The 27,938-nt window shown below is 43.5% G+C and overlaps 1 protein-coding gene across 1 annotated transcript; it reads right to left on the minus strand.

Annotated features, from left to right (window-relative positions):
• Window positions 1-118: 118 nt before the first annotated feature.
• On the minus strand, window positions 119-27,927 carry AMFR (autocrine motility factor receptor). Its single transcript, XM_038148140.1, has 14 exons — window positions 27,522-27,927; window positions 25,975-26,067; window positions 24,142-24,306; window positions 22,190-22,342; window positions 18,896-18,936; window positions 17,063-17,195; window positions 16,434-16,567; window positions 14,677-14,787; window positions 11,586-11,776; window positions 9,754-9,857; window positions 7,673-7,807; window positions 6,941-7,024; window positions 3,017-3,201; window positions 119-1,612 (listed from the first exon to the last, which is right to left on the minus strand). The coding sequence occupies exons 1-14, from the start codon at window positions 27,741-27,743 to the stop codon at window positions 1,468-1,470; spliced, it is 1,896 nt and encodes a 631-aa protein (XP_038004068.1). The 5' UTR covers window positions 27,744-27,927; the 3' UTR covers window positions 119-1,467.
• Window positions 27,928-27,938: the final 11 nt, after the last annotated feature.

The raw sequence follows: 27,938 nt of genomic DNA on the forward strand, positions 1-27,938 counted from the left end.
CTGCTCAGGGAGCTGCTGGGAAAAGCCAGGAGAGCAACAGAAGCCTGGAAAGAACGGCCCGAGTCTCTGAAACACCCCCACCATGAGAAAACATGAGAAATCACACTACAGAAATTTTCAAACAATTTCCAACACTGATCAAGGTTTTATTTTTGTTTCGTTGGTTTCTTTTTTTTTAACAGTAAAAACAAAACAGCTGTGTTCAAAGCAAAACCAAAGAAGTCAAAAAAATTTTTTGAGGTTTACTAATAGCATTGCAAGGTAAGGCTTCCCAAAGAGTTTTATTGAAATAAATTATTTTCACCTAAACATCGATGCAATTCCTCTCATTAAATTCACCTTCACCTAAAAACCAACAGTAAAAAAATTACCAACAATTCTAGATAATACTGGGCTCCTTCTAAAGGACGGTGAAACTAGAACTCACTCTTCAGAAGTTTAAAAATTAAGTCACTGCCATGTAAAATTCAACTATGTAAGCTAGCGGCGGCGGCGCCAAGGGGATCTCAAAAGTTCCTAAGAAAATCCAGGTTAGCAGGTTGGGCTGCAGCCAGCAAAGGTCCAGCTGCCCCCGTTCCTCCAGTCTTTATGAATAAACTCAGGGTGAGGTTGTGGGGTTAAAAATGAAATAAAAAGCAAGATAATGGAGCGATCTCCGCACCGTCCCATCCAGGCAGGTTTGGACTCCTTCGGCTCATGGCAGACACTGTAACCTTGCCTTAGGTTCACTCGATCCCCCTCTGTCCCTCGCTTGTTCCTGGACGTAAAAGGCAAAGGAAAAGTGCAGCCCTGGGGATGAACAGAGCCAAACCTCTGCCAGTGCAGAAGAGCCCAGCAACAGTGAACTATTTCATGTGGGAATCGGCGGTTTGCTGCACAATTCATAAATTCAGGTTTTTCTGTGTTGTGTAGCCAGACAACTTCATCCAGTGTAAGAACCTCCCAGCGAGGCTCCCCCAGCCCTTCACGCCGCCCTACGTAACACCTTGGCTGCTGAAGGAACAGGGACTGAGGAGCCTGCTCGTCTAACACAGGGCTTGCTGCAAGCTTCTAAGCTTCCTTCCCTCGGAGTAACTGGCCCTGACCTCGAGCAGAACGTGCCCGTGCACTCCGTGACCTGCACCCACAGCTACCTCAGAACACACTTACCCAGCCTCTGCTGTGCTGTCAGCCCCATAGCTCATGCCAGCTGCAGAAGTCATGCCCGTGGTTTAGAAATTGCCTTTTTTTGTGTAGAGGATCAACGTCACATAGAAAATATTACAAAAAAGGTTAATTTGTCAGCTGTCCAAACATTATTAGACCACATGCTTTATACAGCAGAGAGGCAGCCAGCTCACTCGGCAGCACAGCCAGCTGAACTCTGAAGAGACACTTTCTTGCTGGTATAGAAAGCGCAGGGTTTTTTGTATGTAATTTATTTATTCAACGTTGCTCACGAGGAGGAGGAGGGAGGGGCAGCGAGCGCTAAGAGTTTTGCTGCATCTGAAGTCTCCGTTCGGCGGCGGCAGCGAGGGTCCTGCGGCGCAGCGTGGCGGCGTCGGCCGTCGCTCCCTCGGGCAAAGGCTTCTCTGTGCTCAGCTCCTCATCGGAGGTTTTGTTTAAGTAACGCCTGAGGGAAAAAAGGAAAAGATGAGTGAGCAGAACACACCTCGTTCTGGCTCTGAAAAGTGCATTGCTGCAGTCGGGAGGGCTGGAAGGCAAACTAGGAGGAAAATGCCTCCATAAAAGTGCACACAGGTTATGTGCTCCTAAAAGAAGCCCACGTCACCTACAACAGGCTCTGCAGAGCTGGCAGAAGCTCTTAGGGTTTGTGCAAGATCCTTGTGCCTGTGGGAAGGAGCCAGTTCTAAAGGTCAGGGCTGTCCTCAACTCAGAGCCATTCACAGCAGGTGAGTTACTGACTCCCTCTGCTCCTGTTACTCCACTCCCCAGCCTCTGGCACAGCCTACCACAACAAGGCACTCCCTGATGGCAGCAGGTAAGCCACTGACAGAATGGGCACTAGGGGCTGCATACTGTAAGGCCAGAGGGCAAGGAAGTTGCTGCCAGAGTTAATATCCCTGAGAATTGTTACACTTTATTGGGGAAAAAAAAGTAGTTTGAAATTCAACAGCTCTTCAGTAAACCAGAAAGTCAAAAATACTGTCTTCATAAAAACATTTTCTCAAACATCAAGGAAAAATTAAGTCTAGGAGCAAGTCTGTTTATAGACTAATAAATGGTGTCACACCCCCAGGTATTTATAAGGCATTTCAGTGTGGAAAAGAAAAGGAGCAGCACTAGCCTGACAACACCAAAGGACCCAGAACTCCATGGGGTTGTTGTAGACCCTCTCAGCAGTGTCCCCACGATACAAAGGAAGGGAAAACACTTGTTAAAAACACTACAAAGCTTTTTCTATATCACTAAAGTGCTCTTCCTTTTCTGCTTAATCAGCAACTGGATGCTAATAAAGTCTACCAACATAACTGGAATACCAGTAAAAAAGCTGAATTCTACCTGTAACAGGTATTACTGGTTGGGCTAATCAGAATCAGTTCAAGTTGGTCCCTCTCTCTTCAGCAGTGCTGACTGGCTGGTCCTGAGCTTCTCTGGTGAGGTCTAGTAAGGGCTCTGTATCTGGAAAAAGTGGTGCCTGACAGGAATTTCAGTTGTAAGAGCACAGGCAGTAAGGGCTGACACCTGTGCCAGGAGCCAAACTAAAGACTCAGCCCAAGTAACCTGTTCTCAGTACAATCTTAGACTAAAGCCCACTGAAGCAGGAAAAATCAGCCTTTGATTTCAAAGAGCTTTGGATGAACTGCACAGGAAGCTGTGTGCATGTTGGGACACGTGATGCTATTTCTGAGTTGGGTTTAGCAGTACAGCATCCTGAGCCTGCTGTGGCAGATGTTATTAATTCCTCTTACTGTTTGTCACATCAACCCAGGCTCTCAGTGTGCAAATCCATTTGAAACCCATTCTGGGGGACTGCACCTGAGTGGCCAGAGTGGAGTTTTAGGAAGGAACATACTTTCGAGCTTGTTGCAACAAGTCCTCCTTCCGCTGAACCAGCATACGCTGCCTTTCATCGGCTGACTTGGAAAAGCGACTTCCCCTGGCCTCAAAATCTTCTGCTTCATTAGGTTCTGCTTCCATTTCGTTGAATTCCACCATTTCTTCCAGTCTGGAGTTCAGTTCAAGTGGCACTCTCTCAGTCTAAGAGAAAAGGAAATAATGCATACATCTTTGCAAAATTTGGGCTTCTTTGCATCAAAACAACAAGCTACAAAGAATTGTCATTTTCTGAGGCACTGTAAGAAACCAGAGTCTCACCTGCTATACCCAATGCCTTCGGGTTCCTTTGAAAAGCCCAGCCAAAAAACAGAACAAAGCTATTTCAAACCATGCTCAAAGATCCTGTATCCTGTAACGCTGTATCTTTTATGCCATGTTTGAAAGTAATGTCAAAGACAAACATTAATTACTCATAATTAATGCTCTCTGAAAATGGGGCATTTGAAAGCCAGATTTTGCAGCTGACTTGACAAGTGATGCAACAGCAAAGAGTTGAAAAAGCAGAAATCCACATACTAAGGAAAGAATAACAAATGTATTTGCAAAGATAATTTGTGCTTAAGAAGGGAATTTATGAGGCTTCGGTTCACTGGGTTCTGCAGCACCCAAATTATCCTGGTTTAGACTGCTGGAGCAAGGCTGGCAACTGTCCCAAACACAGTGTGCCAAGAGAGGAGCTGGCAGCCCCCACATGGCACCTCTCCCCCCTGACAGCCAGCTGATGACACTAACCTGAAAACTGAGCTGCTGGATGGTGGTGTGGGTGCAGCAGCAGAGGTGAAACAGCCCATCCTGATCACACCCTGCCACGCACGATCAGATCAGCCTGCCATGCAGAGCCACAGCCAGAGCCAGGAGTGGTGGCATCGAGAAACAGATCACCTCAGGGAAGTTCTGAAGGGTTCAGCCATCATTTGGTATCCCAGAGGACAACTCAAGCCAGTGGGATGCTCCAAGGCAGCACTGGCCAAGGCAACTCCTACTGCCTGGTCTGGGGCCTTTGCAGAGCTGCCAAGGAGCTGCGGTGGCCGATTCCCTGGGACTGCTGCTCCAGCCCCAAGGGCCTGGACGTGGCAGCATCACACTACAACACACAGGCTTAGGCAGCTGATGTGCAAAACAAGTTGATTCATCCCAAAGCCCTAGAGACAGGCCAGTAAGGCCATCTCCCTGACACAACGCCTTCAGAGAGCAAACACCAAGACAAATGTCACTTCCCATTATGTAGGTGAGCCAAGCAGGAATCCCAGAGCCCAGGTCAGCACAGTACAGACACTGCAACCTCAAACACAAGTGTGGGTGTTCAGCCTCTCTCAGCAAAACCACCAGTGCTGCAATTTACCAAAGTGGACACAAATACACAGGGGCAACCACTGGACTGCCTCAAAGCACTGCCACATCCCTGAGGAGAGAGGGAGAGCCCCATAGAATGATTCCATGGATTGTACTGGGGACCAAGATGACCTCGGCAGACCCAGAGGAACAGGTACAGAGGAACTCAATTGCTGCTTCCAATTCCCACACAGGTGGGCAGGGAAAAGGGAAGCTCTGCTGGGGGAAACAGTGAGGAGGCCACTCATTGCAGTCAATGTTCAGAGGAGATCACTCGTTTTTCCCTGGGGCCATTTATATCAGAAGATGCATTAGCATCAGAAAATGCAAGCTGGCTCACCTAAAGTTTGGGGATTTTTCATAAGGTTACAAAGATTCAAAAATCAATACCCAGAGCCCAATCCTCCATCTGAGCACAGAACAGTTACCAAAGAGGTTTTAGAGACAAAACTATCACAGCTAATTGCAGTAAAGGTTATGACAAGCCTCAGTAATGCATCAGAACACAGGTGCAGAAGCCTGTATACTACAGAAACTATTCTTTCAGGCTCCAAGAGAAAAAGTTTCATGAAAGCCATGGGAATGCCTCAGAAGTGTCTCTAAGTCTCTAAATAACCACCAAGGACTTAAGCAAGGGAGGGCATCTAGCACAGGAATGGAGGCAGAGCATTATGCACATCACTGGAAGCATCAGCATTCCCATGCACAGTGTCTCACTAAGGGTACAGGCCAGGACAGATAGAGGCTGTCAGTATTTAGAGCATTATCTCACAAATCTGTAACATGATTTTATACCATGATGGTGCTCAGAGATGCCTCTCAGCTACCATTACATTACATTAGCACTTACTCTCCAAAACCACAAGGTACAATTGGGGAAAAAAACCACAGTCATTAGCTCTATCTTAAGACCTTTGAACTCTTAAGCAGAATGAAGTCATAATATGACATAAGGCACTAGGAAAACCAACACTACTCAGGAAGAAGGGTTCTTTTATTCGAGTGTCTTAGCTGCCCTAAGAAGTGTTGTTTCCAACAAGCAGAACTGATGGGTTGTTGTTGATTCCCACTTGCTGTTGGAGATCCACAAAGATTCCCAGTGGGTATGCTGATTAAAAAAAAAAAAGGTAGAATGCTTGTAAAACTTATTCTAAAGCTGCAGCTCAAAGGAACTAGAGTTTCCACAGTCTCTCTCAGAGACTGTGTCATAAGATGTCAAGGTCTATCTACCAACAATTTGGAAATTCAGGTTATACTGAGAGGAGATTATGGGAGCTTCTTATGTCCCTTTCCACTTGCATTTAAAAAGCTTCTCAAAACTCCAGGGAACCCTGATGAAGTAGCTTGTTTGCTGCTTGCCCTTTTCTCACAGACAAGCTTTTGACTGACTACAGCAACAGATTCTTCTGGCAAGCAGAAAGAGAGATACACCAGGTATTTGGTTACAAATTAAAATCACAATCAAGGGGACACCAGTTTCCTAGAGCCAGAGGCTCCCAAGGCTCCTCTCCACAACAGAAATACTCTCAACAGCAAGGAGTGAAGTAAGACCCCTTGGTAGAACTGAGTTCTGTAAGAGTGAGCAGCTTGTCCAAAGGCAGCCTAAGCTAAAACTAAATGCACAAAGCGTTTCTGAGGCAGGAAGAGGACAGCAGCCCCCTCCAGCTTCCGCAACACTACCCAGCAGCACATTTCTCTCTGTGCGTGGCAGTCTCAGCCTCCCACTTCAGCTCCTGCCTATGGTTCCCCTCTTTGGCACAATACATATCCACCCAGGAAAACCCTCACAGAGGCCACCAGTTCATCCCCCACAGGCAGCCAAGAGCAGCCAGACTAAACTGCAGGATATTCACAACTGTTCTGCTGTCTCCACGTCATCCCTGTGCTATCCTAAATGATAAAACCAGGTTCTCCATCCAAACCACCATTTGCTCCAGCTAGAACACATCATCTGAGCAGAGCTCAGCAGCACTGCAAAGCAAAAAGGCATCTCTATCAGACAGCATGTGCTCAGTGCTGTGATGTATGGACACCACCCCCAGCCTTTTCAGATTCTGTAGAGGGGCTGTTATCTCTTGGTCCAGTTCATATCTCACTCCATTCCCACCAAAGCTCCCCATGTCCTAAAGTGCTTCCTCCAGAATACAAAAGAATTCTTATACTCAAAAATAAATACTCCTCCTCTTAATGGAAGTATTTGGAGATGTATAGAATGGGAATGAGAAGAAAAAGGGGAAGAGCAAAGCTACCTGCTCTTCATATTCCACAGACAGGCATGGGCTGACCAGACATGAAAAGAGACATGATGATCTTCTGTTATTTGTACCATTTGAGAGCACTTTCCCTCAAGGAAGAAAAAGAAAAGCACACAGATAATCCTTTACAGGGGCACTATATTCATATCTGATTTATCTGCCTGACTGTGTTAGCTCTGATGTGAAATGCAAGGAAGTGCTGCCACCAACCTGACCTGATTACAGAACCAAAGGCACCTACCAGTCCATGCAGCTTCTAATTGTGCTTTCTGCCCATTTTTATGCCAATTTACCTGTGTGACAGTTCCAGTATCCTCCTGATCAGTACTGTGCCTTTCCACAGGGTTGTTCAATGAAGGTCTAATGCTATCTGCACGCTGAAATGCAAACATCATGAGTTTAATACAGTGTGGGAAAGAGCAAAAAAACCTGAGTTCTTTGAACACATTCAAACTCTGCCCTCTGCAATGTCAGGTGTTGTGTTCAATTTAGAAACAGATAAGTTAGCAATAAACAGAATGCTCTGTGTTGAGAGAGAATTGTCTCTGCTTCCCTACACACAGACTCCAGATAACAGCACTATCTGATGTGCACAGAACCAGAATTCAATATTCCTATTAACAGAAACACTGTCCCAGACTGCTTTACTGAAATCTGCTGGCACTAATTAAGAACAAGGCATCATTTTGCCGACTTTCTTTGCAAAAAATCTTCCTAAGTGGTACAATTCAATTATCTGTCAGCAGAGAAATCAACTGGAAATGTTCTAAAAGCTCCGCACAAGAGAGACTGGGAAGAGCTGCTTTAACTGAGCAAATATTTGTCTCTTGTCTAGCTAGGACATTTTCAATATATTTTTGGTACGTGACTGAATACACAGCATTTACAGAGATTTAAACAAAGGGAAAAAAAAATCCCAGATTCACCAGTGCTTCAACTCATTTCATTCCTCTCACTCATTATGAAGAGGCTCAGTGCTGTGCTAAGAAAGAAAGTAATTTTAGGTGCACGGTTTTATGACTCACCTGTGTGGGGAAAGGCACCTGGATGCGCCCTTCTAGGATGTTGTCAGTGGTGATCTCCACAGAACGAGTGAGCTGCAGATCCTGCAGAACTAAATGATAAGGAACCTGAGGGAACATCTCCTGAATCTGATGGGCCTGGAGAAAGCAATACAGTCAGTATCAGCAGTAAATAGAAGTCAGTTGATAAGCATGTCAACAGAAGGAGATTAAAAACATTACCAGCTCAAAGATGCTGCTTATGATATGCAAACCCACAGAGAATATGAAAAGAGAAAGGAAACCCATGCTGGCTGTGACTTACAGGGCAATATGCTGCCTCCACTGAAGTCAACACCCAAACTGCAGCTCCTAGGGAGACACCACATGGCCCTGAGCAGTGCCTGTAGATGCACAAAGGTTTCAAAAGCTTCCCAGCCCTCTTCTTATGACACCCTTTTTAATAAAGGTCTATATAAAACTCATGGGTGGCTGAAAGTTAGACCAACACTGGGAAGAAAAAAAAACTATTTTGCTTTTTGCCATATTGGTTCCAAAATGGTTCCCATAAGGACAAGTGGAGTAAGTTTTAATAACCCACTCCCTCCAGCCACCCTCCCTACAAACCAGTTTAATAGGGTCTGAAAACTCAATTAAATTAAACTGAGTTGTCAGGGAACTGTTATGACTGAATTTCAAGTTAGTTAAATATTAACCAAATTAAATTAGTAAAGGTAAGAGGGAAGACAAATAATATGCTTTTAGAGTCCAACAACTACATTTCATTTAATATTTAAATGTCTATTTTCACTAATGCCCAAAGTCATGGGGGAGCAAAGGGAAATGAGAACGGCAATGAGAAAAGAGAGGTGGAAGGAGTTTTGAGAACAAAGCAAAAACTATGCACCAACTGACAGTGAGTTCCAACATGAGAAACTACTGCAAACCTAACCCTCCACTGTACTAACTTGTGACCAAAGCAACTGATTTAGCATTTCAGCCTCTGGCCTTCCCCTCAAAATACTTCCCTAGGTTTTTATTCAGTAACACAAAAGAAAATGTCACTTATTTTCTATTAAAAATGTGTAACACTTTCATAATTTGCTAACCTTTAACCAGCTTTCCATTAAAGTAGACATTTTAATGTAAGTTGCTACTGTACTTTTGATAATACACAATCCTATCAAAATCATTACTCATCCTTAACAAAAGCCTATTTGTGTCACTGTGTCCAGTAAAAGAAAAATTAAACTGACCTCAGCTAGAGAGTTCCAGCATATTTAACTAATAAATCATCTGCCAACATCTTTTTGATCCTCCCTGCCTCAAACAGCCTATAAATAGTGGCCTTACCCTGCTGATGTTTAAACAGAAGCTATGAAAGACCTAATATTCAGAAAGTTCCATCACTTTCATGAGACACCTCACTGAACATTTATTACCGTGGTATAGAACACAGTATCTTGAACAACTCAAAGGAAACAGTACTTCTCAAAAAAATGAAGTGTTTCATGAGGACACATCCTTTTCTTTTTGTACTACATTAGAGTTTTTATGGATGAGTTCAACCAATATGGAATTTCATCCTCTACACTTCTATCGTTATCATGAATCAGCAAAAGCTGAGGGTGCTAGAGAGCCCATCTCACACTGATAAGACACTGAAATTACTATCTTGAAGCTTAGTGGTATTAAAGATCAAAAAAAAAAATCAAAACCTAAATAAGAGTTTGATCAGTTACTACTTGACCAATAGCTAAATTCTGTGGTCACACCCTTTGGTGCTGCAAGTTGGCACAGAAGTACTGAAAAAGAGCTGAAGAAGTTGCACTAAGCAAGCTGAGAAAAAGTCTACTCAGCTACCCAGGAAGTACATGTCATTCTTCTACCTCATTCACTTACCTCCAGACCTGTTCTTTTATGCTGGCACATCTGAACCCAAATATAGCCCTAACTTCACTGAAGTAAAGCTTCTCTCACTCAGAAAAACAGCTTTCATCTAGTGTCTAACCACTGTTTTGACTTCCTTCCCCTTTATGTTCTCCATTTCCATGTAACCCTTTCCCCTACACAACACAAACAGGAAGGCTGAGGTGCAGTCTCACCATAACATTGAGCTGGGAGTTGCTGGCTTGTGCAATTCCAAGGATGTTGGTTGTGTGCATCACTTCCACAGAAAAACTGGGCAGCCAGCTGGCAATTCGGGAGCCTGGGAGTAAGAAATCACCAAGAAAGTCAAGAAAGAGCATGAGAATCTCAGCAGGCCAAGTACTTCTACATGTATTTAACATAAATCCTTATATTCCACAAGGTATGTGCAGGGAGTTCTGCAGTGCAATCTATCCCTAAGGTCTCCCAGACATGGAGATGGCTGGAGTGAATCAGTAACTGCCCATACTCTCTTCAAAAACACTGATGTGAATCAGTAACTGCCCATACTCTCTTCAAAAACACTGATGTGAATCAGTAACTGCCCATACTCTCTTCAAAAACGCTGATGTAACAATCTGGGAGCTGGACAAGGATCAAGGAAGTAACACATCCTTGTTTTCTTTTTTGAATGTTCCTATTCAAGTGAAAATTAAAATAATCCAGAGTCAAATCCAGTTCCAGAATATATTAATAAATCCAGCAATTTTACAAAAACAGGTCAGCTTCTAAGAAATCTGAATCCAGGCCCAAAATGGGTCATCACTGAGAAATACTACTTCAAAGGGACACAGAGTAACTGAACAAAGTGACTGCTGCAATTGTGTGCTTCAGCTCAACAGAGCAGGGGACATGGGTGCCTCCCTCCTCCTTCTGTGCTGCCAATTAAATAAACTCAGGCTTTGCTCTATGCCACTTCTCCTTCTATCTCCATGGTAATACTGCAGGTCTCCAAGACACTGGAGAGCACTAGGGAGGACAACCATCACAAATACTGTGTTATTCTAAATATAAATGTCCTTTGGACCTAAAGCACCCCAGAAGTGGAAGCCATGCAGAAGCTATCAGCCAGTTTCCATGTACCTAGAAATTGTCTGACCCTTCTCTGCCCATGATTCTCCCCCTACAATCTCCAAAGATTTCAAAACAAGTACAGATGAGGAACAGGTCACTGTGTAAGTTTGCAGAGAGCATTTCAACTGCGTCATGGCAGCTCCACAAGGGCAGAGCCCAAAGTTCAATATTTGCAGTACTGTAATCATCTGAGAAACACCAAGAGTGCCATCAAAATCTGGGTAACTGTGGAAGACCAGCACACACCAACACCAAAACTCTAAAAAAATCTGAAAGACAAATGACATAAATTGCCTTTTTCAAAACAAGTTGTCTCCATACACAGAACTTATTGTGGCCTGGAATCACATCTGCTTTGAGAGTACTTACAACACACTACTAAAAACCCCAAATATTTTGAACTGTTGTAGCTACATTATTCCTTCTGAGACTAATCTTCTGCACCTAACCTAGCATTGCAAGTGTCTTGTAAACTGAGTGGCAAATGGACTTTTGACAACTACACATTAACTAGGTGACAGGGGAAAGACTGACTTTTAGACTGTACCACAGAGGGCTTTTTCCTCCCTCTTTGGCTGTTGTTGATTAACCATCACATGGTAGCAAAAAAAAGACACAGGAATTTCCCATTCTGCTTGTCAACATGGCCCACAATTAATAAATGGCAGTAACTGAAGCTGCTGACTACAACAAATCCAGAAAAAGGGAGCACTTGTACAAAATCTTTCAAGAAATCTCCAGAGCTCTGGGAAACCTCAGGGATACATCTGAGCTCTTGCAAAAGAACCATCAGAAACACAAGTTGTGTTTGACAAACACAAACAGAGCATGGTTTGAGTTCCAGCTGAAGCACAGAGAGAACTCCCTTCTAGAGAAGGCTGCTCCCCTTGTTCATGTGGGCAACAGCAGCGGATGCCAAATGTGCTCAGCTCACCGTCAAAGTGGAAGAAGTGATTGTGCTGGTTCAGGCGTGGTCTGCCTTCTGCTGCTGCCACAGGCACCAGGTTCTCATCCAGATTCTCCCTCTGGTGATCCTCCCTCACGTGATGGCTGTCAGTGATATTCAGAGACATTCTGCAGGTGGGGCAAGATGTGTCTTGCTCCAGCCAGGACCGCAGGCACGAGCTGACAGGAAAACAGTAACGCTGTGGTGAGCTCACGGTGTTTTTCCAAAACACCACTGTCACCAGTACATCAGGCAGCTGTAGCATATTCTGTACACAACATCAACACATGGACTGCTCAGAGATACCCTTAATGAGCTAAATTCATCATATGGCCCTCCTGATGACTCTGGCATAGGTTTCGTATTTCTTTCAGCTGAAAACGCTCAAGTGTTCACTTTTTATAAACATGCATGCAGATTTATCACAAGCTTAAAACACTCTCCAAGCCTGCTGTCCTTCTAGCTCAGAACAAGCAAGTTTTGCCCGGAAGGGAAAAGAAACCAGTTCTTTTCTCTCACCATTCCCAAATGAAAAAGGCAAAAACCAACTGGACACATAGTTAATGTATCCTGACACATTTTCATAGCAGTTCTGCCTGTGATGAGGCAATAGCAGCTCCAGTGTTTTCAAATAGCTTTTCAAAATACCAATACCCAAACCACAAAAGCCAGTACCACTCCAGAAACCCTCTACACAGATATTTATTAATACTAACAATTCTGTGCCATTACAATCCTTCCTTAATTCTGAAATTTTCTGTCCTGCAGAAAGTGAGAAGAGTTTGAAATGCAGGTTGAATTACTCAAAGCAGTGCATGCTTTTTGATTCAGGCTGATACACCCAGCTGCAGTATTTGTTCATGTTAAACCTAATTTTCAGTGTGGAAGAACTGAATTTCACAGGGCTGAATGATTCTCAATATTAAAATACATACTTCACATTTTGCAAGGTGAAGTTTTTCCCCAGAAGTTCTCAAAACACTATAGAAAGATAAAGATATACAAAAAGAACAAATAAACCTGTTCCCAAAATTGTGTATTTGTAAACAAAATGAAGGCACAGATCACAGGTTTGGGTTGACAGAGCAAGGGAAAGCTCTAACTGCAGGACTGTAGTGAAGTCAAGGATACAAGCATTTTGTCCAATTCCTGAAACTTTGCCAAAGCGCTTTCCATCTTCTTACAATGGAGAGATACGCAATGATGGGTGTCTCAAAAACAACCAAAGCACCACAGTAAGAAACTGCCACCTTCCACCACCTTGGTCAGCAGCACAACCAGCATGCTGGCACTGGCAGTGCTGTCCAACATCACCTCCCTGACCACTGGAAAACCACCCTGCCCACAGCAAACTCACACCTCTGCCTGAGCTGTACTGCAAAGGTCACTTGGGAAACACCCAGAGTTTCCCAAGCTGCCACCACACTGCTGCTCCTCAACAGCTCAACAGCCAAAATGCTGGAATGGGCACAATCCTGTGTCAGCTGCATCAACACCAGCCCCAAAAGCCAGCTGTGGTCACATCCACTGTGTACCACACAGGCAGAAGGGCCTGGTCACCCACAGCATCTCAGGAGGAGGAGGGGAAAACAGCAGGTCAAGGCTGGCAACCTTTCAGAGCAACAACTCTTGAAATTGCCTGCTTCCTAGAAGGTAAAGGAGATTTTCCACATGCCTAAAAGATTCAGACATCTACTCCCATTAAATTTCCTTAATATTTGGGCACGGGGTTGATCTCAGCCATGCAAATCTTCCCTGCCACCTTCTCTTCCATTCCAAATAACTCATGAGGAAAAAAAATCCCACGTAATTGAGAATGGACACAGTGTTCAGCCTGTTGACACAATCACCGGGCTTTTATGAGGAGAGAAACCACTCTCAGGTTGTAAATAGAGTTATTAGTTACATCTGGTTTTATGTGCAAGCCATCCACTGTAACATATTCCCTCCCTAAAAGCACCAAGGAGTGTAACTTCATTCAGAACTGTAATTGCTTCACAAAAAAATACAAAAGGATCCTTTTAAATACAGAGAAATTGTCTTTCTGAAGAGAAGACCCTGGGCTTCTCAAGTGCTCAGCAGGTGATTAAATATTCACAGGATTCAGTAGCACTGGAAAAGGAGTTTCTGCTATGGAGGCACATTATCTCATTAGAGACTTCTTGGAACACAGATAAATATTTATGGCATGGTTTGTCATAAATGACAACAAATTAGCACACAGATTACAACCTCTGGTTTGACAGTTACCAGAAAAGCAAAAAGCTATTTACAGAAAGTAACACCACAGGGACAATTTAACTGACCTGCACATTCATCACATGGCCCTCCAGAAACGCCTGCTCAAGCCCTGTTTCTCATTTCATATTTAAGCACAGGCATGGAAGTGTAAGCACTGCTACAAAAGACCCAAGGAAAGTCACATCCAGCTCAGCACACTGTCCACAAGCATATACTACTATTCACTGCTGAATGAGTGTAACAAGCAGTGTATAGAGAGGTTCTTTGGCCGAAAGTCTCCCAGTTTTAACTACCAGCTGCTTAGGGACCATTTCTGCTGATTTGATTAACCTCTTTCACAGCCCTGATGGACTCATTGCCCCTTGAAACCACAGATTCAGACCTGGCCTCCACAGGTGTCCTGGGGGACTCACCACCATGTGAGGATGACTATATAAAAATACTCCCTGTTTTCTCCTTAAAGCTGATACTTGGAAAGTATTTAAGGATTCAGCTCTAGTTTTTCTTCTTCACCTGAAAATCAACACAACCTCCACATAAGAAAGCTACTGACCTGTGTTTGAGAAACTCAACACTAGTTGCCCACTAGGTGACAAGGTACACACTCATAGTTTGGGGAAAAACAAGTGCACCAGGTGGAACAACTCAAACATGAAAATGACTGGAGTGAAAAAGACTTGTACTTTGCTGTCAGAAGCAGACCAAGACGACCCAGGCAGCAAGCACCCAACAGCTCTGCTGGTAGCTTGTTACTTGTCATCCCACTGTAAATCTCAGCCATGCCCATCTCTCCCTTCCCTTCTCAGCTGGATGCACCCTCTCCAGCCTGGACACGTACTTGTGGAAGAGGTGGCCACAAGGGAGTTTACGTGCAGATTGCATGGAGTCCCAGCAAATGGCACAGTCATCGTTGTTCACTGCCAGCTCTTCTGGTGTTGCAACTGCAAACCTATGAAGAAGGAACAGGAAGAGACAGAAGGAATGACTACCCAAGCTCAGCATAGCCTCCTCTCTAGAGAACCAGCAGTGAGAAAACCTTACCCTCCATGTTAACTTTTCATTAAGAGACCTATGACAACAGATTTGTTATTGTTTTGAGTTGTTGTTTTTCAGGCTGCGCTGCAAAGGAATACACACATACACATGCCTCTGATGCCTTTTGCAGGCACTTTTTTGCACATCTCCTCATATATCCTAAGTGCATAAAGCTTTGACTTAGTACCTTTCAAGAGACAATTATATGATCATTTTGTTGAGACCCTTAAATTATAAACTGTATAGATTTGGTTTATGTCATTTTTCTAAATGAGCTTTAATAGCTGCACCCATTAAGCTGTCTCTCTGGGATCATAAGCATTTATGGTGACTAATTTTGGCCTCAGATTTTGCCATTCCCATTTGTCTTGACTTTTCTCCCTTTTTTTTTAAGCTACAGTGCCATGTAAGCAGTTACTACACAGTATCCAAACATGACAATATAGAAATGAGTAGTGTAACATTTCACAGCCCTGCTGGTGTGGAATGTATCTGAATAACAAGCAGCTGCCAACAGCAGCTTCAGAAGGAAGTTAGAATGTGGTTCTTCCAGCACAATCAGAATGACCAAAACACATCAAGTCATTCAGATAAGAAGTCTGTGACACATGCAACTCAAACACCTTTGTGAGTAGCTCAAAGGGGTTCAGTGGCTGCATCTTACTGGAAAGAAACAGTGCATTGTGGATGAACTTTATTATGCAGCTCTGAATGCAATATCACAGCCATTAAACAACTTTTCAAGAAAAAAAAAAAGCCTCAGGAATTTCTAGACAAGCCAGCATTCTCCACCTGGACTACAGCAGCAGGAATCAGAATTAATAAAGCACACAGAGGCTCAAAATTAAAACTGTACAGTGATGTACAGAAAGAGTAAAATTCCCTGTGGCTCTTAAGAACCTAGCTGAATTTTCAAAACATTGGGTCAGAAATGCAGTACTATTTGGTATAATAGTAGGTTTTAGCAGGCCTCCCAATTTCTCCATGTCACCTCACTAAAAGGGAATGGACTGAAGTACTGCCAAGGTGCTCCCAGCTCCACTTTAGGTAGAGTCTTAGAGATGGCTTCAGGTTTAGTAAATACATAGGTAAAGCTAGGCAGGGTTTGATTAATATTATGATTTCATTTCAGTCAGTAAGTGAATGGTATGGCCTAATGAAATTAAGAGCATTGATTTCTATCACAGCCAAAGCCAGTATTTGACAGAGCTCTTCAGAGCTTCTGTCACCCCACTAAGGTAGTATGCAAAAGAATACCGAAGAAATACTGGACACAGGAGTTCCCTTTTTTGCCACTTTGCACATTACCAGTAATACTGCCATTATACAAGTCAATCCTACATATCTGTTAAAACCAGAAGGAGTCTCCCCACTAACAAATTAAATGGGCAAAAACACACTCCAAGTGTAGAGACTTAGGGGTCAGGTTTGGAACATTGCATCTGTCCAGCTTACACCACGCCACTGTGTATCAAAGGAAGATAAAAGAATCCCCACTTCTTTCTCAGGATCCTCTCTACTAGATCTACATCAAGACTGCGGAGTAAGTAAGGGGCTCACCTGGCCTCCATGTTTCCAACGACCCGCAGGTAGTTCTTGTGCCGCCGAATGCGCCGCTGCACCTCGTGGAACAGGTAGCGCAGCTGCATGAAAATCACCAGGCTCGCCATGGATAACCAGATATTGCCAAACAGCTTGGGAAAACAACAGGGCAGTGATTGGAAACAAGCACCATGAGAAACAAGAAGCTGCATCAGGTCTTAAGAGATAAAGAAATCAAGAAACCAGCCCTAAAGAATGTCTCTTTTGTTGGGTCCATTCAGACCGACCACCCATGTTCAAAGGTACTCTGAACAACTTGGCAGCACAGCATTTATAATGAGGATAAACTGAATTCAGTCCTGTCCAGCTTAGCATTCCCCGCTGCCAATGAAAATAATTCAGTCTGATACTACTCAATAAAAAAAGCTAATTAAACACCTACTAAACAGATAATTACACACAATAGTTAATACTCCTTAACAAAGTTATTTGTGATGACTTCAACTACACAGGAGGAAGTAACTTCTCTGTAGTATCTGGTTTCTAAAATAAGCAAAGTAAAAAAACAAAAAAAAAATTATGTATACCCAATACCCTTTATTTTAAGGCCAGTCTATTTGTTCAGCATTATGTCCAGTATTTCATACCAGCATATGAATATGATGCATCAAGTCCAGGGAAAGCAGGGTTAGCTCCATGACAAAATCTGTGTAGTAGACGTAAGTGCCCTTGCCCTCCCACGTTCCTTCATGGTTGAGATCCCAGAGATGAACTACGTATCTGCAAGAGTGAGGAAATTAACATTATTCTTTTTTGTTGTTGTTAAATAGCATCTCTATAATTTGAAATATTTTGGCCATTTTTCAAAAAACTTCTGGATATGGATTCTTTGCCCTTCCGAGGCCTTGTGCCCACAGTCTGTGCTCACTCAAGGAGGACTTCTTTTAATGTTACTGGTTTCAAACAGCACCATTTTAAAAAAGCAAAAAACAGTCAATGCTTAGCCCACACTGGCACTACAGACACTGCCAGCTGATAGAAAAGATGCAGCATTTGCTAAATATTACTTCAGGTACTGAAAGTCAATCTTAGGATTATAGTAACTACAGAAGCACATTTTTCAGCACGTGAGGTGTTTCTTAGGTGAGTCACTACACCTCAGTGTCAGACCTGAAGTGCTGACAGTGACCTGCACAAAGAGGCTCCTGCATTACACACCGTGTCCTACATACACACACGCAGGTGTGTTACAGGTACACATGCATGGGACTTTTTCCAAGCAAACCTTCAAGAGACCAGGGCCTTAAAACAAACCCTGCAGAATGACATTAAGCAGCATCTATCAACCCTCATCCAGCAGCACCCATACAGTTTAATCCATGCCTCAAGCTATACTACCCACTAAAGCTATCCATTCATTTCAACCCCCATCTGTAAAAACACTCCTAAAATGCATTTCCATCTGTAAAAATCATTCTTAAAATGTTTCAACATGTATTTAATCCTTTGTGCTATCCAACATATCTGCCAACTGTTTACTAGCAGGCTTTAAAATAAGTGTTCCTGTAACTACTTAAACACGAGTACAATCTTTTATTCAAATAAAGGTTTCAGGATAAGACACACACATCACTCAAATAAAACAAAAAAAAAAAGTCAATTGCAGAACCTGTGCTTAAAAACAGCACAGGCTAAAGCTAACCACCTTTGCTCATCTCATAGAATCCTGCAACAGTTTGGGTTTGAAGTGATCTTGAAGATCATCTCTTTCAAACCCTTTGGCTGCTTTATGCAATCAGGCCATGACCACTTCCAGGATGGGGCATCCACAGCTTCTCTGGGAACATTCACTGTGCCAGTGACTCACCAATCTCACAGGGAAGATTTTTTTACCTAGTATCTAATCTAGCCTTGTCTTCTGTCAGTTTGAAGTCATTCCCTCATGCCATACCCTTGTCCAAAGTCCCTCTCCAGCTCTCTTGGTGGCCCTTTACGTACTGGATGGGGCTCTAAGGTTTCACCAGAGCCTTTTCTTCTCCAGGTTTTTCAACCCCAGCTCTCTCAGCCTGTCTCCATGGCAGGTGCTCCATTCCTCTGAAAATCTCTAAGGACTCTTCTAGACTCGCTCCAGCAGGTCCACATCCTTCTCATGTAGGGAGCCCCAGAGCTGGATGCAGCACTCCAGGTGAAGTCTCAGCAGAACAGAGCAGAGGGGCAGAATCCCCTCCCTGGACTGCTGCCCACACTGTGGGGATGCAGACCAGGATGTGGTTGAGCTTTCTGGGCTGCAAGCACATATTACTGGGCCATGTCAAGCTTCTCATCTACCAACACCCCCAAGTCTCTCCTTCGGGCTGCTCTCAATCTCCAAACATGCATTTGCAATTCAAGGAGGTAATTACACACACCTCTTACATAAACATGCTATATGCACTACATCCTGAACACACACCCTGTAAAACATAACTTACAAAACTTACCGTAAAATCACATGAGCAGTTCTGACTGTCACCAGCAGAGACTGCAAAAGAGGAAGAAAAAACCATACATGTTAACGACATTCTGGCAGGGACAGTGCTTCAGATGCAGGAGCTCAGGGCTAAAACACAAAATTCATTTATTGCAGCTTAATAAGTCCTGTGAACCAACAGTCACTATAGGTGACTGTGTGCACAATATACCTGAGAAAACCATGAACCTTATAAATAAGTATGAAAGAAATTGTTCCCAAAGACACCATGCTTTTAAAGCAGACACTAGTGTTGCTGTTGTTGTGTCATTTTTTCTCAGCTACACAGGATGTATGTATTGCCTTTTTCAATTATTATCACTCAGCAAGTGTTGAGACCACAATCCCACCAACTACCTCTCCTCATCCCACTTCTTGAAAATAACAACTGGAAGAACTGAATAATAATAGAAATTTGAGGAAGATAATTTTAAATCATTCCCCCCCCTTTGCTGAGATGTAAATGCTGCTAAAATAACTTCTCTTTTTAATCATACTTATGTTTCTAGGCTAAGTATAGAGAAAAAAACCCGAGTATATCAGAAAGTGTAAGATCAGAAGTGTAAAGACATGTCACCAAAAAAGGTAAAAAAGGTTAACTACATTTCCATAGCCTCTTATCATCTAAGAGAGGATGGCCCCGTCACCTCTCTGTAATCCATCAAGCCCACAGTGCTCCATCTCTTCATCCAATCCTCACAGTGAAAAACACCAGACATGCTTCCCCCAGAGACTGCCCACATCACCCTGTGGTTAGCAGGGGCCAAGTGACACTGAGATGCAGGGGATTTACAATGAGCAACGGAAACCACTTCTGTGAAACTGGTCTGGTGGCATGCCTTCAGCATAAGTACTACGAACAGGACAGAAGAACTATCAAAACCACTAACTTCCCAAAGTAGTAATAAGCCAGTTAGTTTGAATAATTTTTTCCATCTGTAAAAAAAGCATTCTTAAAGTGCTTCTATGCATATTTAACCCTTTGCAATACCCAACATATCTGCCAGCTGTTTACTAGCTGGCTTTAAAAAATCCCATGCAAAGAGAAACAGACTGGAGACTGCTTGCTACACTACAATTCTTGAACACCATGTATTAAGGCAAAAAAGATTAATGTTTCCTCAAAAATACAGACAAGTCTCTACCCAGCTTTCTCTGGTGTTTGGACATTTCACATCCACCCTCTGCAGCAAAAAAAATGCTGACAAGCAACAGAGAACAAGGGGAAGTTACCTAAAACACAAGAAAAACATCTATATTGCTTTATTGAAAACCCTGAGATAAATCAATGTTTGCAGAAGAGAAATTAATAGCTTAATGTAACTTAATGTAATTCATTCACACTAATGGAATACACTTGGCAGGGTCCCTCTCGAGGAGCATCACACAAGCCACCACCAGAAAAACATTTCAGTCTCAAAGACTTACTGTTTTTACTAAGAGCTTGAAATCTGCTATGAGGTGTCACTGCCAGTACTTGTACAGAAAGAAACCTAAATATTTTATATCACTCACATAAGTTCTGGGTATTAAAATCAAGGAAATTACTCATGGTAGCCCAATCCATACAGGGAATATTTAAAATGTTCAAAAATGTATAATATCTTGCCAATCTCCTATGAGAAAAGATTAAACAGACTAGAATTCTTTTGCTTAGAAGGAAAGGCAGTAAAAGAACAGATTAAACATTACTCCCTGCCCATGGCAGGGGGGCTGGAACTAGATGATCTTTAAGATCCCTTCCAACCCAAATCATTCTGTGATTATCAAACACACGATTCAGAACAACTCAAAGAGGACATCTTTCATGTACACAAAGCCAAGTAAATGTGGAATTTGTTGCCTTTGGATATTACAGAGGCTGACATACAAACAAATTCAATGAATGATCAGACAACTTTCCAAAGTACCTCTGGAACTATCAAACAGAATGGGTATGGACAGCCCTCAGCTCAGGAATGTTCTCAAACGCCAGTGGCTGCAAGCAAACCTAGGAGACCCTTACTTCTGCATTCCCCACAAAGTTCCTCGCTGCCCACCAGCAGCACAGCAGGGGATCCAGGGCTTGGCTGGATACCCCACACTTCCACTGACTGAGCCACTCCCTTTGTTAATCAGCACACAGAACAGCTCCAGTGAAATGAACAGCTGGGCCCCATCCTGCAACCCAAACACAACTACCACACAGCACAGCACTGAGCAGGCAAAACAGGCACCACAACGCTCCCTGATTAACCTACCCTGAGCTGGTGCAATGCTGATAATCCTTCTGCCAAGCCAAGATAAGAGACGTGACACCAAAGAGAACCCACCTTTCAGAAACACTGTTAAATCTTCCAATACCTTTCCACTGTTTCATTACAAATCTGGTCTTGCACATTCTCATATTCATGGAAAAATAAAGAGACATATTGATAACTGAACTGTGGTGTGACAAGCATCATATTCTGCTACTATCAGTTGTTTTCCTTCCTGCTCCCTAACTCCGAGTATGAATTCAAGATAGGAGAAGAAAAATAAATTGTAAATGTTACTTGTTATCTGAACTAACAATGTGCTAACACAACATACTTGGATTGGATTCCTCTCCTTTGTTAAAGACTATCACTTCCTCAGGCAGAGTGCAACAACCCACCACAACATCAAAAATATACTGATGCTCACTCTACAAACATACTGCTGTTTAGTCCACAGTGCAAAGTGTTCAGGAGTGCACAAAAATGCCTTGCTCATCTCACCTGAGACACAACTCGTTACACAAACATAAGCAAATGCCATCAGTATGCCTTAAGGAAAGGATGTCTCACTCCTTTTGGGGAAAAATGAAAAAGAAAATACAACCTCAAAGAATGTGTATGAAAGTGTAATGGGCACTGCAGACTCTTTCTCTCCATCTCTCAAGTGCTGTTTCACCAACCCTTCTTGCAATGCTCATGAAGCACAATCATTACTTTTTTCATAAGCTGTCATCTGATTTCAGGATCACCTCACAGGTCTACCCTCTCATTCACTTCTTCAGACTAAGATTTTTTTCTTAGTTAAAGGGTTAAAGGCTACAGAGAGAAAGCATGCCAATCTCTGGGTTAACGGCTACAGAGAGAAAGCATGCCAATCTGGCAACTTCTGGAAAACGGGAGGATTTGTTTGTGTCTTCAAGGTTTCTTTCTTGTGGGAATTAAAAGCAAATCCATCGTGTACCAGGATACCCCCAAGTGAGGGGTCAAAGGCAAAGCAGAACCCACAACACATATGAAGAAAGTCTCACCTCTGCTGCCATGAAAGCCAATGTGTGCATGCCATGGGTGTAGCCAACAACTCCACAGACAACTGCTAATCCACAGCAGGACAGGAGCATGGCTATGAGCAGGGCCAGCACTCTGACGTGGCTGCTCATGGGTGTGGTAGGAGAAAAGGAAAGCTGCAACACAAATACATAAATACATGACACTTTAAATGAGTACTTCATCCACCCTGCCTTCCATTGTCACCTCACCAAGCAAGACCTCATTCAGGAAAATCTTTTGCTTTCTAGCATAAAACCCATTTCACAATGCAATGTAGTAATAAATTATGAAAAATAAAGCCAACCCACACACTATCCCAAGGCCTTATTCATGTTACTGTCATTTACAGTCACATTTTGTGACTGTACAATCAGTTAAATTTTTTTTATTTACAATTACTATGATTATTTGGGATGTTTAAATCACCAATGCAAGAAAACCAGAGACACTGTAGTTTCTGCACCAAATCCACAACATCTGCTTAGGATTAATATGCATTTTACAAAGACATCTAACCTAACACACAGTCTTCAAGCAATGTTTTGCCAATTTTTCACCAAACAGCTGATCTGAATTTGTCCAGCTTGGTCTTCCATGCCATAGTTCTTCCACTGTCATTTTCTTCTGGAAGAAAGAGATGTCTACCCAAGAAACCATTTAAGCTGCAGCTAGAGACTGCTGAACAGACTCTGCTGCAAAACAGTTGTCTCATTCAATAGCATGCAAAGTGTGCTAAATCTCTAAACTACCTTAACAGAGGGCTGCACCTGGTCTGTCTAAATTAAAGGCAACTAAAGTGGATGTTGGTCCATCCTCTTTTTTTCCAGGGCAGGATGAGAAAGAACAGGACAAGGAAAGAAGGAGCTGCCCAAAGCTTCACTCTGATCTGATTTACAAAGTTGATTCCCATGTTTTGTTTTCAAATGGGTTCTTTCTTACTTCTTTGTGTCTGGTTCATGTCCACATGGCCCATTTTCACAAGGCAAATCACATAAGCATCATTTGTCCAAGCAAAAACTGACTATGCATGCTTTGAATGCAAAAAGAATTTCTTCCAAAAAGATTTCTTCCCACGTGACCCATATTCTTCTGAACAACACAAAAAATACCAGATGACTGCCTTGTTCACTGCTGTCTTAATTTTCATAACCCTAGCCAATTCAGTTTCAAATTTAAGTGCTTAGCTACCTGTGAATTAACAGGCCTTACTGGACATTATTGAAAAAAAATAAAAAAACCAAAAAAACCTGCGAAGCCCAGACCTACCAAAAAAAGATTCATGGATTCAATTCAGGTCAAACTTCTATGCCAGGAGAGAGGAGCCTGGGAAAATGCAGGCCCATTATAGTTTAAAGGCCAAGATTTACTGTTTAAATTACAGTTTCTTCTTTCTTGCCTAGCCTTGATTTTCTGCATCTCTACCTAATTTATTCCTGGTATTAAAAGAAAGTGGAATGTAGCTCAGAGAGAAAATTGCACAGTATATTGTAAAGACACTGGCAGTCAAAATTCAGTATATCTAAGTAAGTATGAAACCTGAGCACAGAACCTGCAGAAACAGGCTCCACAGGCCAGTCCTAAAGGGCAAAGGGCACCAATCTAAGGGATGCTCTGTTGTTAAGATGTCTTTACTAAGGAGAGCTATGAAGCCATCTCATCCAGTTATGTAACAGTAATTACAGGGCACATATAAGGAGCAATTTTTTACAGAAAATAAGTATCTTGAGCTCCATTTGTCTCATGGGAAAACTGAAGGAGTAAGATTGACACTGTACTTTAAAGCAAGCATTTGAAGCTAATGGGACATGCACGTGTTCAGTACCGCAGGGTGTGGAAAAGGTCTAAATGATCTGTTTGTACCTTATCTGAGCCAGTGCCTGAGCCAGAAACAGAATTTGCATGCTCCAAAAGACAGCCCTTAATCAAAACTTACATATTCAAAGCGATCCTTGCAGAGCTGAACCATCAGATGGAGAAACACAAGTCCAGAGAACCAGAGGCACCACATCACTACTTCTTCCACTGTCTGAACATTCAGCACACCAAAAATGAAGATAAACTTGTAGAAAATGAAATTCCAGAATTTATCCTTTAGGTGCTGTAATGGAAGAGACTCAAGTAAGAAAAAATATTACAAATACCAGCAGACCTTACTGTCTATTTAGTTTCTTGTACCATGGCAGCATAACTGTGCTACACAGCACACAATGCAGATTCCTGCTATATTCCTAAAACAGTGCTCAGCACAAAGCAAGTCTGATCTCAGTCTGATTCCTCATGCCCAAGCAACTCAGCTACCAGGGTGCAAACACACAGTCCTCTCTGCTGGAATAGCTGCCACAGTTAGTTATTCAAATGCCCAAACTGCCGAGCACCTTGCTTCCAAAAACCTGCCAAAAAGTACAGATGATTAAGAAAAGATGATGAAGTCTGTTCTTAGGAATCACAATGCCTACAGTGGAGAATGAGATGGATGAGCAATGAAAATAAAACCATTCCCGCACACACAAAGTACCAAAGAAATAATATGATGTTCTCAAGCAGCAGACAGCAAGCCAGCTTGGAGGGGATTAAAAAATTTATGAAACAAAATGTTTTGTTAAAGTACACGATGAAATCACCAGGAGTTTAGTTAAGACAGGCCCTGAATTCCTTAACAATGCTGCTGTTTTGGGCTCGCCAGTATTATTAAGCAGCTTTCCTCTACATGACAACTAAGGCAAACTCCCACTGCCCAAACACAAATGGATCCACACTGCTGCTGCTTTTCACTTCAGTTTTTAAGAGGGCAGAGAACATCCTGGAAACCATCACCAGTTAAAATTCCACATCCTTAGAGTCAACATGGACTGGAGAAAAAAACCTGGCCCACTGCAGTTTGATAGTGCCTTGGTTTCAACACACCACTCAGAGCCTCTACAAGGTATGAATTACAAATACAAGAGGCTTTGAGAGATCCACAGTTATTAATGAGGCTTTGTGCACCTCAGTTCTCCATGTCAAAAATCATCATGGCCTGCTTCCTCCTAAAGAACTCTTTCTACAGACTTTTTTTTTAATATGTGAACACACTCCAAACCACTGCTCCCACATTTACACAAGCAACTTATGCATTTGCCTTACTTCAAAAAAAAAAATATAGGGACACTATTCAAGGTCCTGCTGCTGCTTTCATCTTCTGCAGGATCCTGTTTTTAAAAACTCCAGGCTTTCATAGCTCCTTTGCTGAATTTTTACAAACATTCTCACATAGACAAGAGCAGGACTAAACAGCCTCCGTTTTCTGTCCTGCTCACCTCTTTTCTCTGGGGATTTTCTTGCCTACTCCCTCTTAAACCTGCACGTTAATAAACCATCCACTCAGTGTAGGAGAATGGAAAGCACTTCTCCAGCAGTCAAAGTACAAAAGAAGAGGGAACTCAAAACTGCCAGTGCTGACAACTACAAAATGCAATGGAGAAATGCTGCCGGGTGCAGGCAGGATAGAGAAGAACATGTTATAAGTATTTTGAGGTGAGCATGCCGGCAAGAAATCTAACAGTTCATTAAAGGCACAGGATTTTCAAGATGACTGTGGGCATATAAAATACAACAGGAAAAATTCCCTTCAAAATAAACCAGAAGCTTGTAGCTGTGGATATACTAGCTAACCAAAGGGTAAGACATATATTGTAATATATTTATTTTTCTTGTGCAGTTTCAGCAATTCCATACAGAAAATCACATCATTGGTCATGTTTCACAGTTTCCTTGTTTGCTGTCTCACCTGTCTCTCACTAACACGAAGAGGACCAAACACCATATACTGGATCAGCTTAGCAACCAGCATCAGAAAACAGCAGGCAGTGTTCACTAGTACCTGGAAAGAAATAAAGCAGTCAGTGACAAATACTTTTGCCCTATTTAGAAGAAGGCAGAGAAGGGGGATGAACGAGTCCAACAAAACCTGCCATTGTTCCCAGAACAGTATTAGTTGCCTTTTCTTTTGATGAAATTTAAGCCTGGCCTCTTCCAAGACACATGAAGTAGCTGATAAGTCTTAGCTTTTTTTTTTTTTTCTAGAAATACTAACACAGTCAGTTTGATACAGCAGTAAAGCCAACAAACTGCTCTACCTCTTCACAATAAATTATTTCATACAGACTAGCAAATTTCACAAAAGAACATGAGAACAAAACTTAGAGATCACCAAGATACTCATTTTGTTTAACATATGGCAGATGAGAAAAATCCAGTTTGAATCTGTTATTACAGTACGAGGATTCAGAGGCTGCCTCAAAACATGCTGAATAGCACACACTCCTTCAGTAAAAACATTTCTTGAGGCTTTCTTGGGAAACTTCTTTAAAGCAAAGTAGCAAGAAGCAGAAGACATGGGCCTGGGAAAACTGCTATCTCACATTTGGCAAAGACATTTGTAATTAACTTTTGACCTAAGCAGGACACTAAAAAGGTATATGATGAAGAAGCTTCGCCCTGTCATTTCCAAAGGACGTGACTTTTCCAGGATTCTTAAGGCTGTGAGACCGAGTTTCAACAGGATAATTTGGTTTGGTATATTGAAAAAGAGCACCTCAATCAAGCATGTATGTTGTGAAGCACATGTCCAACTCCTGCCACCTTTGAGTGACAGACAGATGAAAAGTTCAACAGCAACAGCTCAGCAAGGTATCCAATATCCCCTTGTTGAACATTTATTTCAACTACAAATCAGTGAGTCAAAATTCATAAACCATTATGAGGTTTGGGTTTTAAAAGGTTCAGAAAATTATATTCTTTTTGTTTTCCTTAAATAGTGAGAATGCTTCCTCTTACCTACAAAACTTTCAGTGCTATTTAAAAACTAAATAAATAAAGGCAGCAAGGCTTGGGCTCGAATACCGGACAGCCCCTTACTCAGATTTCTGACACAGGAGATCGGGCAGCGCTTGGCGAAGCGTAAGCCCAGCAAGCGCCTGGGTCCGCGGCAAACGCTCCCAACAGCTTCTCCCAAACCCCCCGGGCAGGACGAGCGGGGGGCGCTCGGGGAGCGAAGCACAGCCCCGGGCTGAACTGCGGGCGCTGGGCTCCAACGCTGCCCCATCGCCCCGGCCAGGCAGGAAGGGAAGCGGCTGCGGAGGCGGCCCAGGGCGGCAGGGCAAACCCAGCGGAGCCCCCTCTCTATTCCGCGAGCAGTTTTCAAACAACAATAACGAAACACCCCGCGGACCCGCCCACCTCCCCCCGGCCGCGGGGAGGTGCCGGCAGAGGCCGATCCCGATGCCAGCCCCGCAGGCCGCGGGCCCGCAGGCCCCGCCGCCGCCCCGGGCTCACCCAGACGCAGAGGCTGTCGGAGAGCAGGTAGTAGGCGACGTCCAGGGCCCGCGGGCCGGCGCAGCGCTGAGCCTCGGCCGGCGCGGTGCCCGCCGCCCCGCCGGGCGCCTGGCTGAGAGCGCGGTAGGCGCTGAGGCCGGCGCCCAGCAGCGCCAGGGCGCTGAGCGCCGTGTAGGTGCGGAGGCTGGGCCAGGGGAAGCGCTCCAGGAACAGCAGCGGCATCGCGGAGCCCTCGCCACCGCCCGGCCCCGGCTCGGCGCGCTCCCCCGGCTTAACGCCCGCCCCGCCGCCCCTCCCCGGGGCCGGGCGAGCCGCCCCCGCTGGAGAAAGCAAAGAGACCGGGCCCGAACCCCCCGCCCCGGCTCCGGGCGCCGCGTCCGCCCGTCACCCCGCGCGCTGAGTCACGGCCGGGGCGGC

This window comes from Motacilla alba, chromosome 11, assembly GCF_015832195.1.
Source record: "Motacilla alba alba isolate MOTALB_02 chromosome 11, Motacilla_alba_V1.0_pri, whole genome shotgun sequence".
Classification (NCBI taxonomy): Eukaryota; Metazoa; Chordata; class Aves; order Passeriformes; family Motacillidae; genus Motacilla; species Motacilla alba.

What these genes read in the sequence shown, in the direction of transcription:
- AMFR (XM_038148140.1), bottom strand. Translation starts at nt 27,743, where the DNA reads ATGCCGCTGCTGTTCCTGGAGCGCTTCCCCTGGCCCAGCCTCCGCACC. An exon ending in CCGACAGCCTCTGCGTCTGG is followed by an intron (nt 26,068 to 27,521) that starts GTGAGCCCGGGG and finishes ATTTCTTTCCAG; the next exon opens with GTACTAGTGAACACTGCCTG. An exon ending in TTCGTGTTAGTGAGAGACAG is followed by an intron (nt 24,307 to 25,974) that starts GTGAGACAGCAA and finishes CTTCCATTACAG; the next exon opens with CACCTAAAGGATAAATTCTG.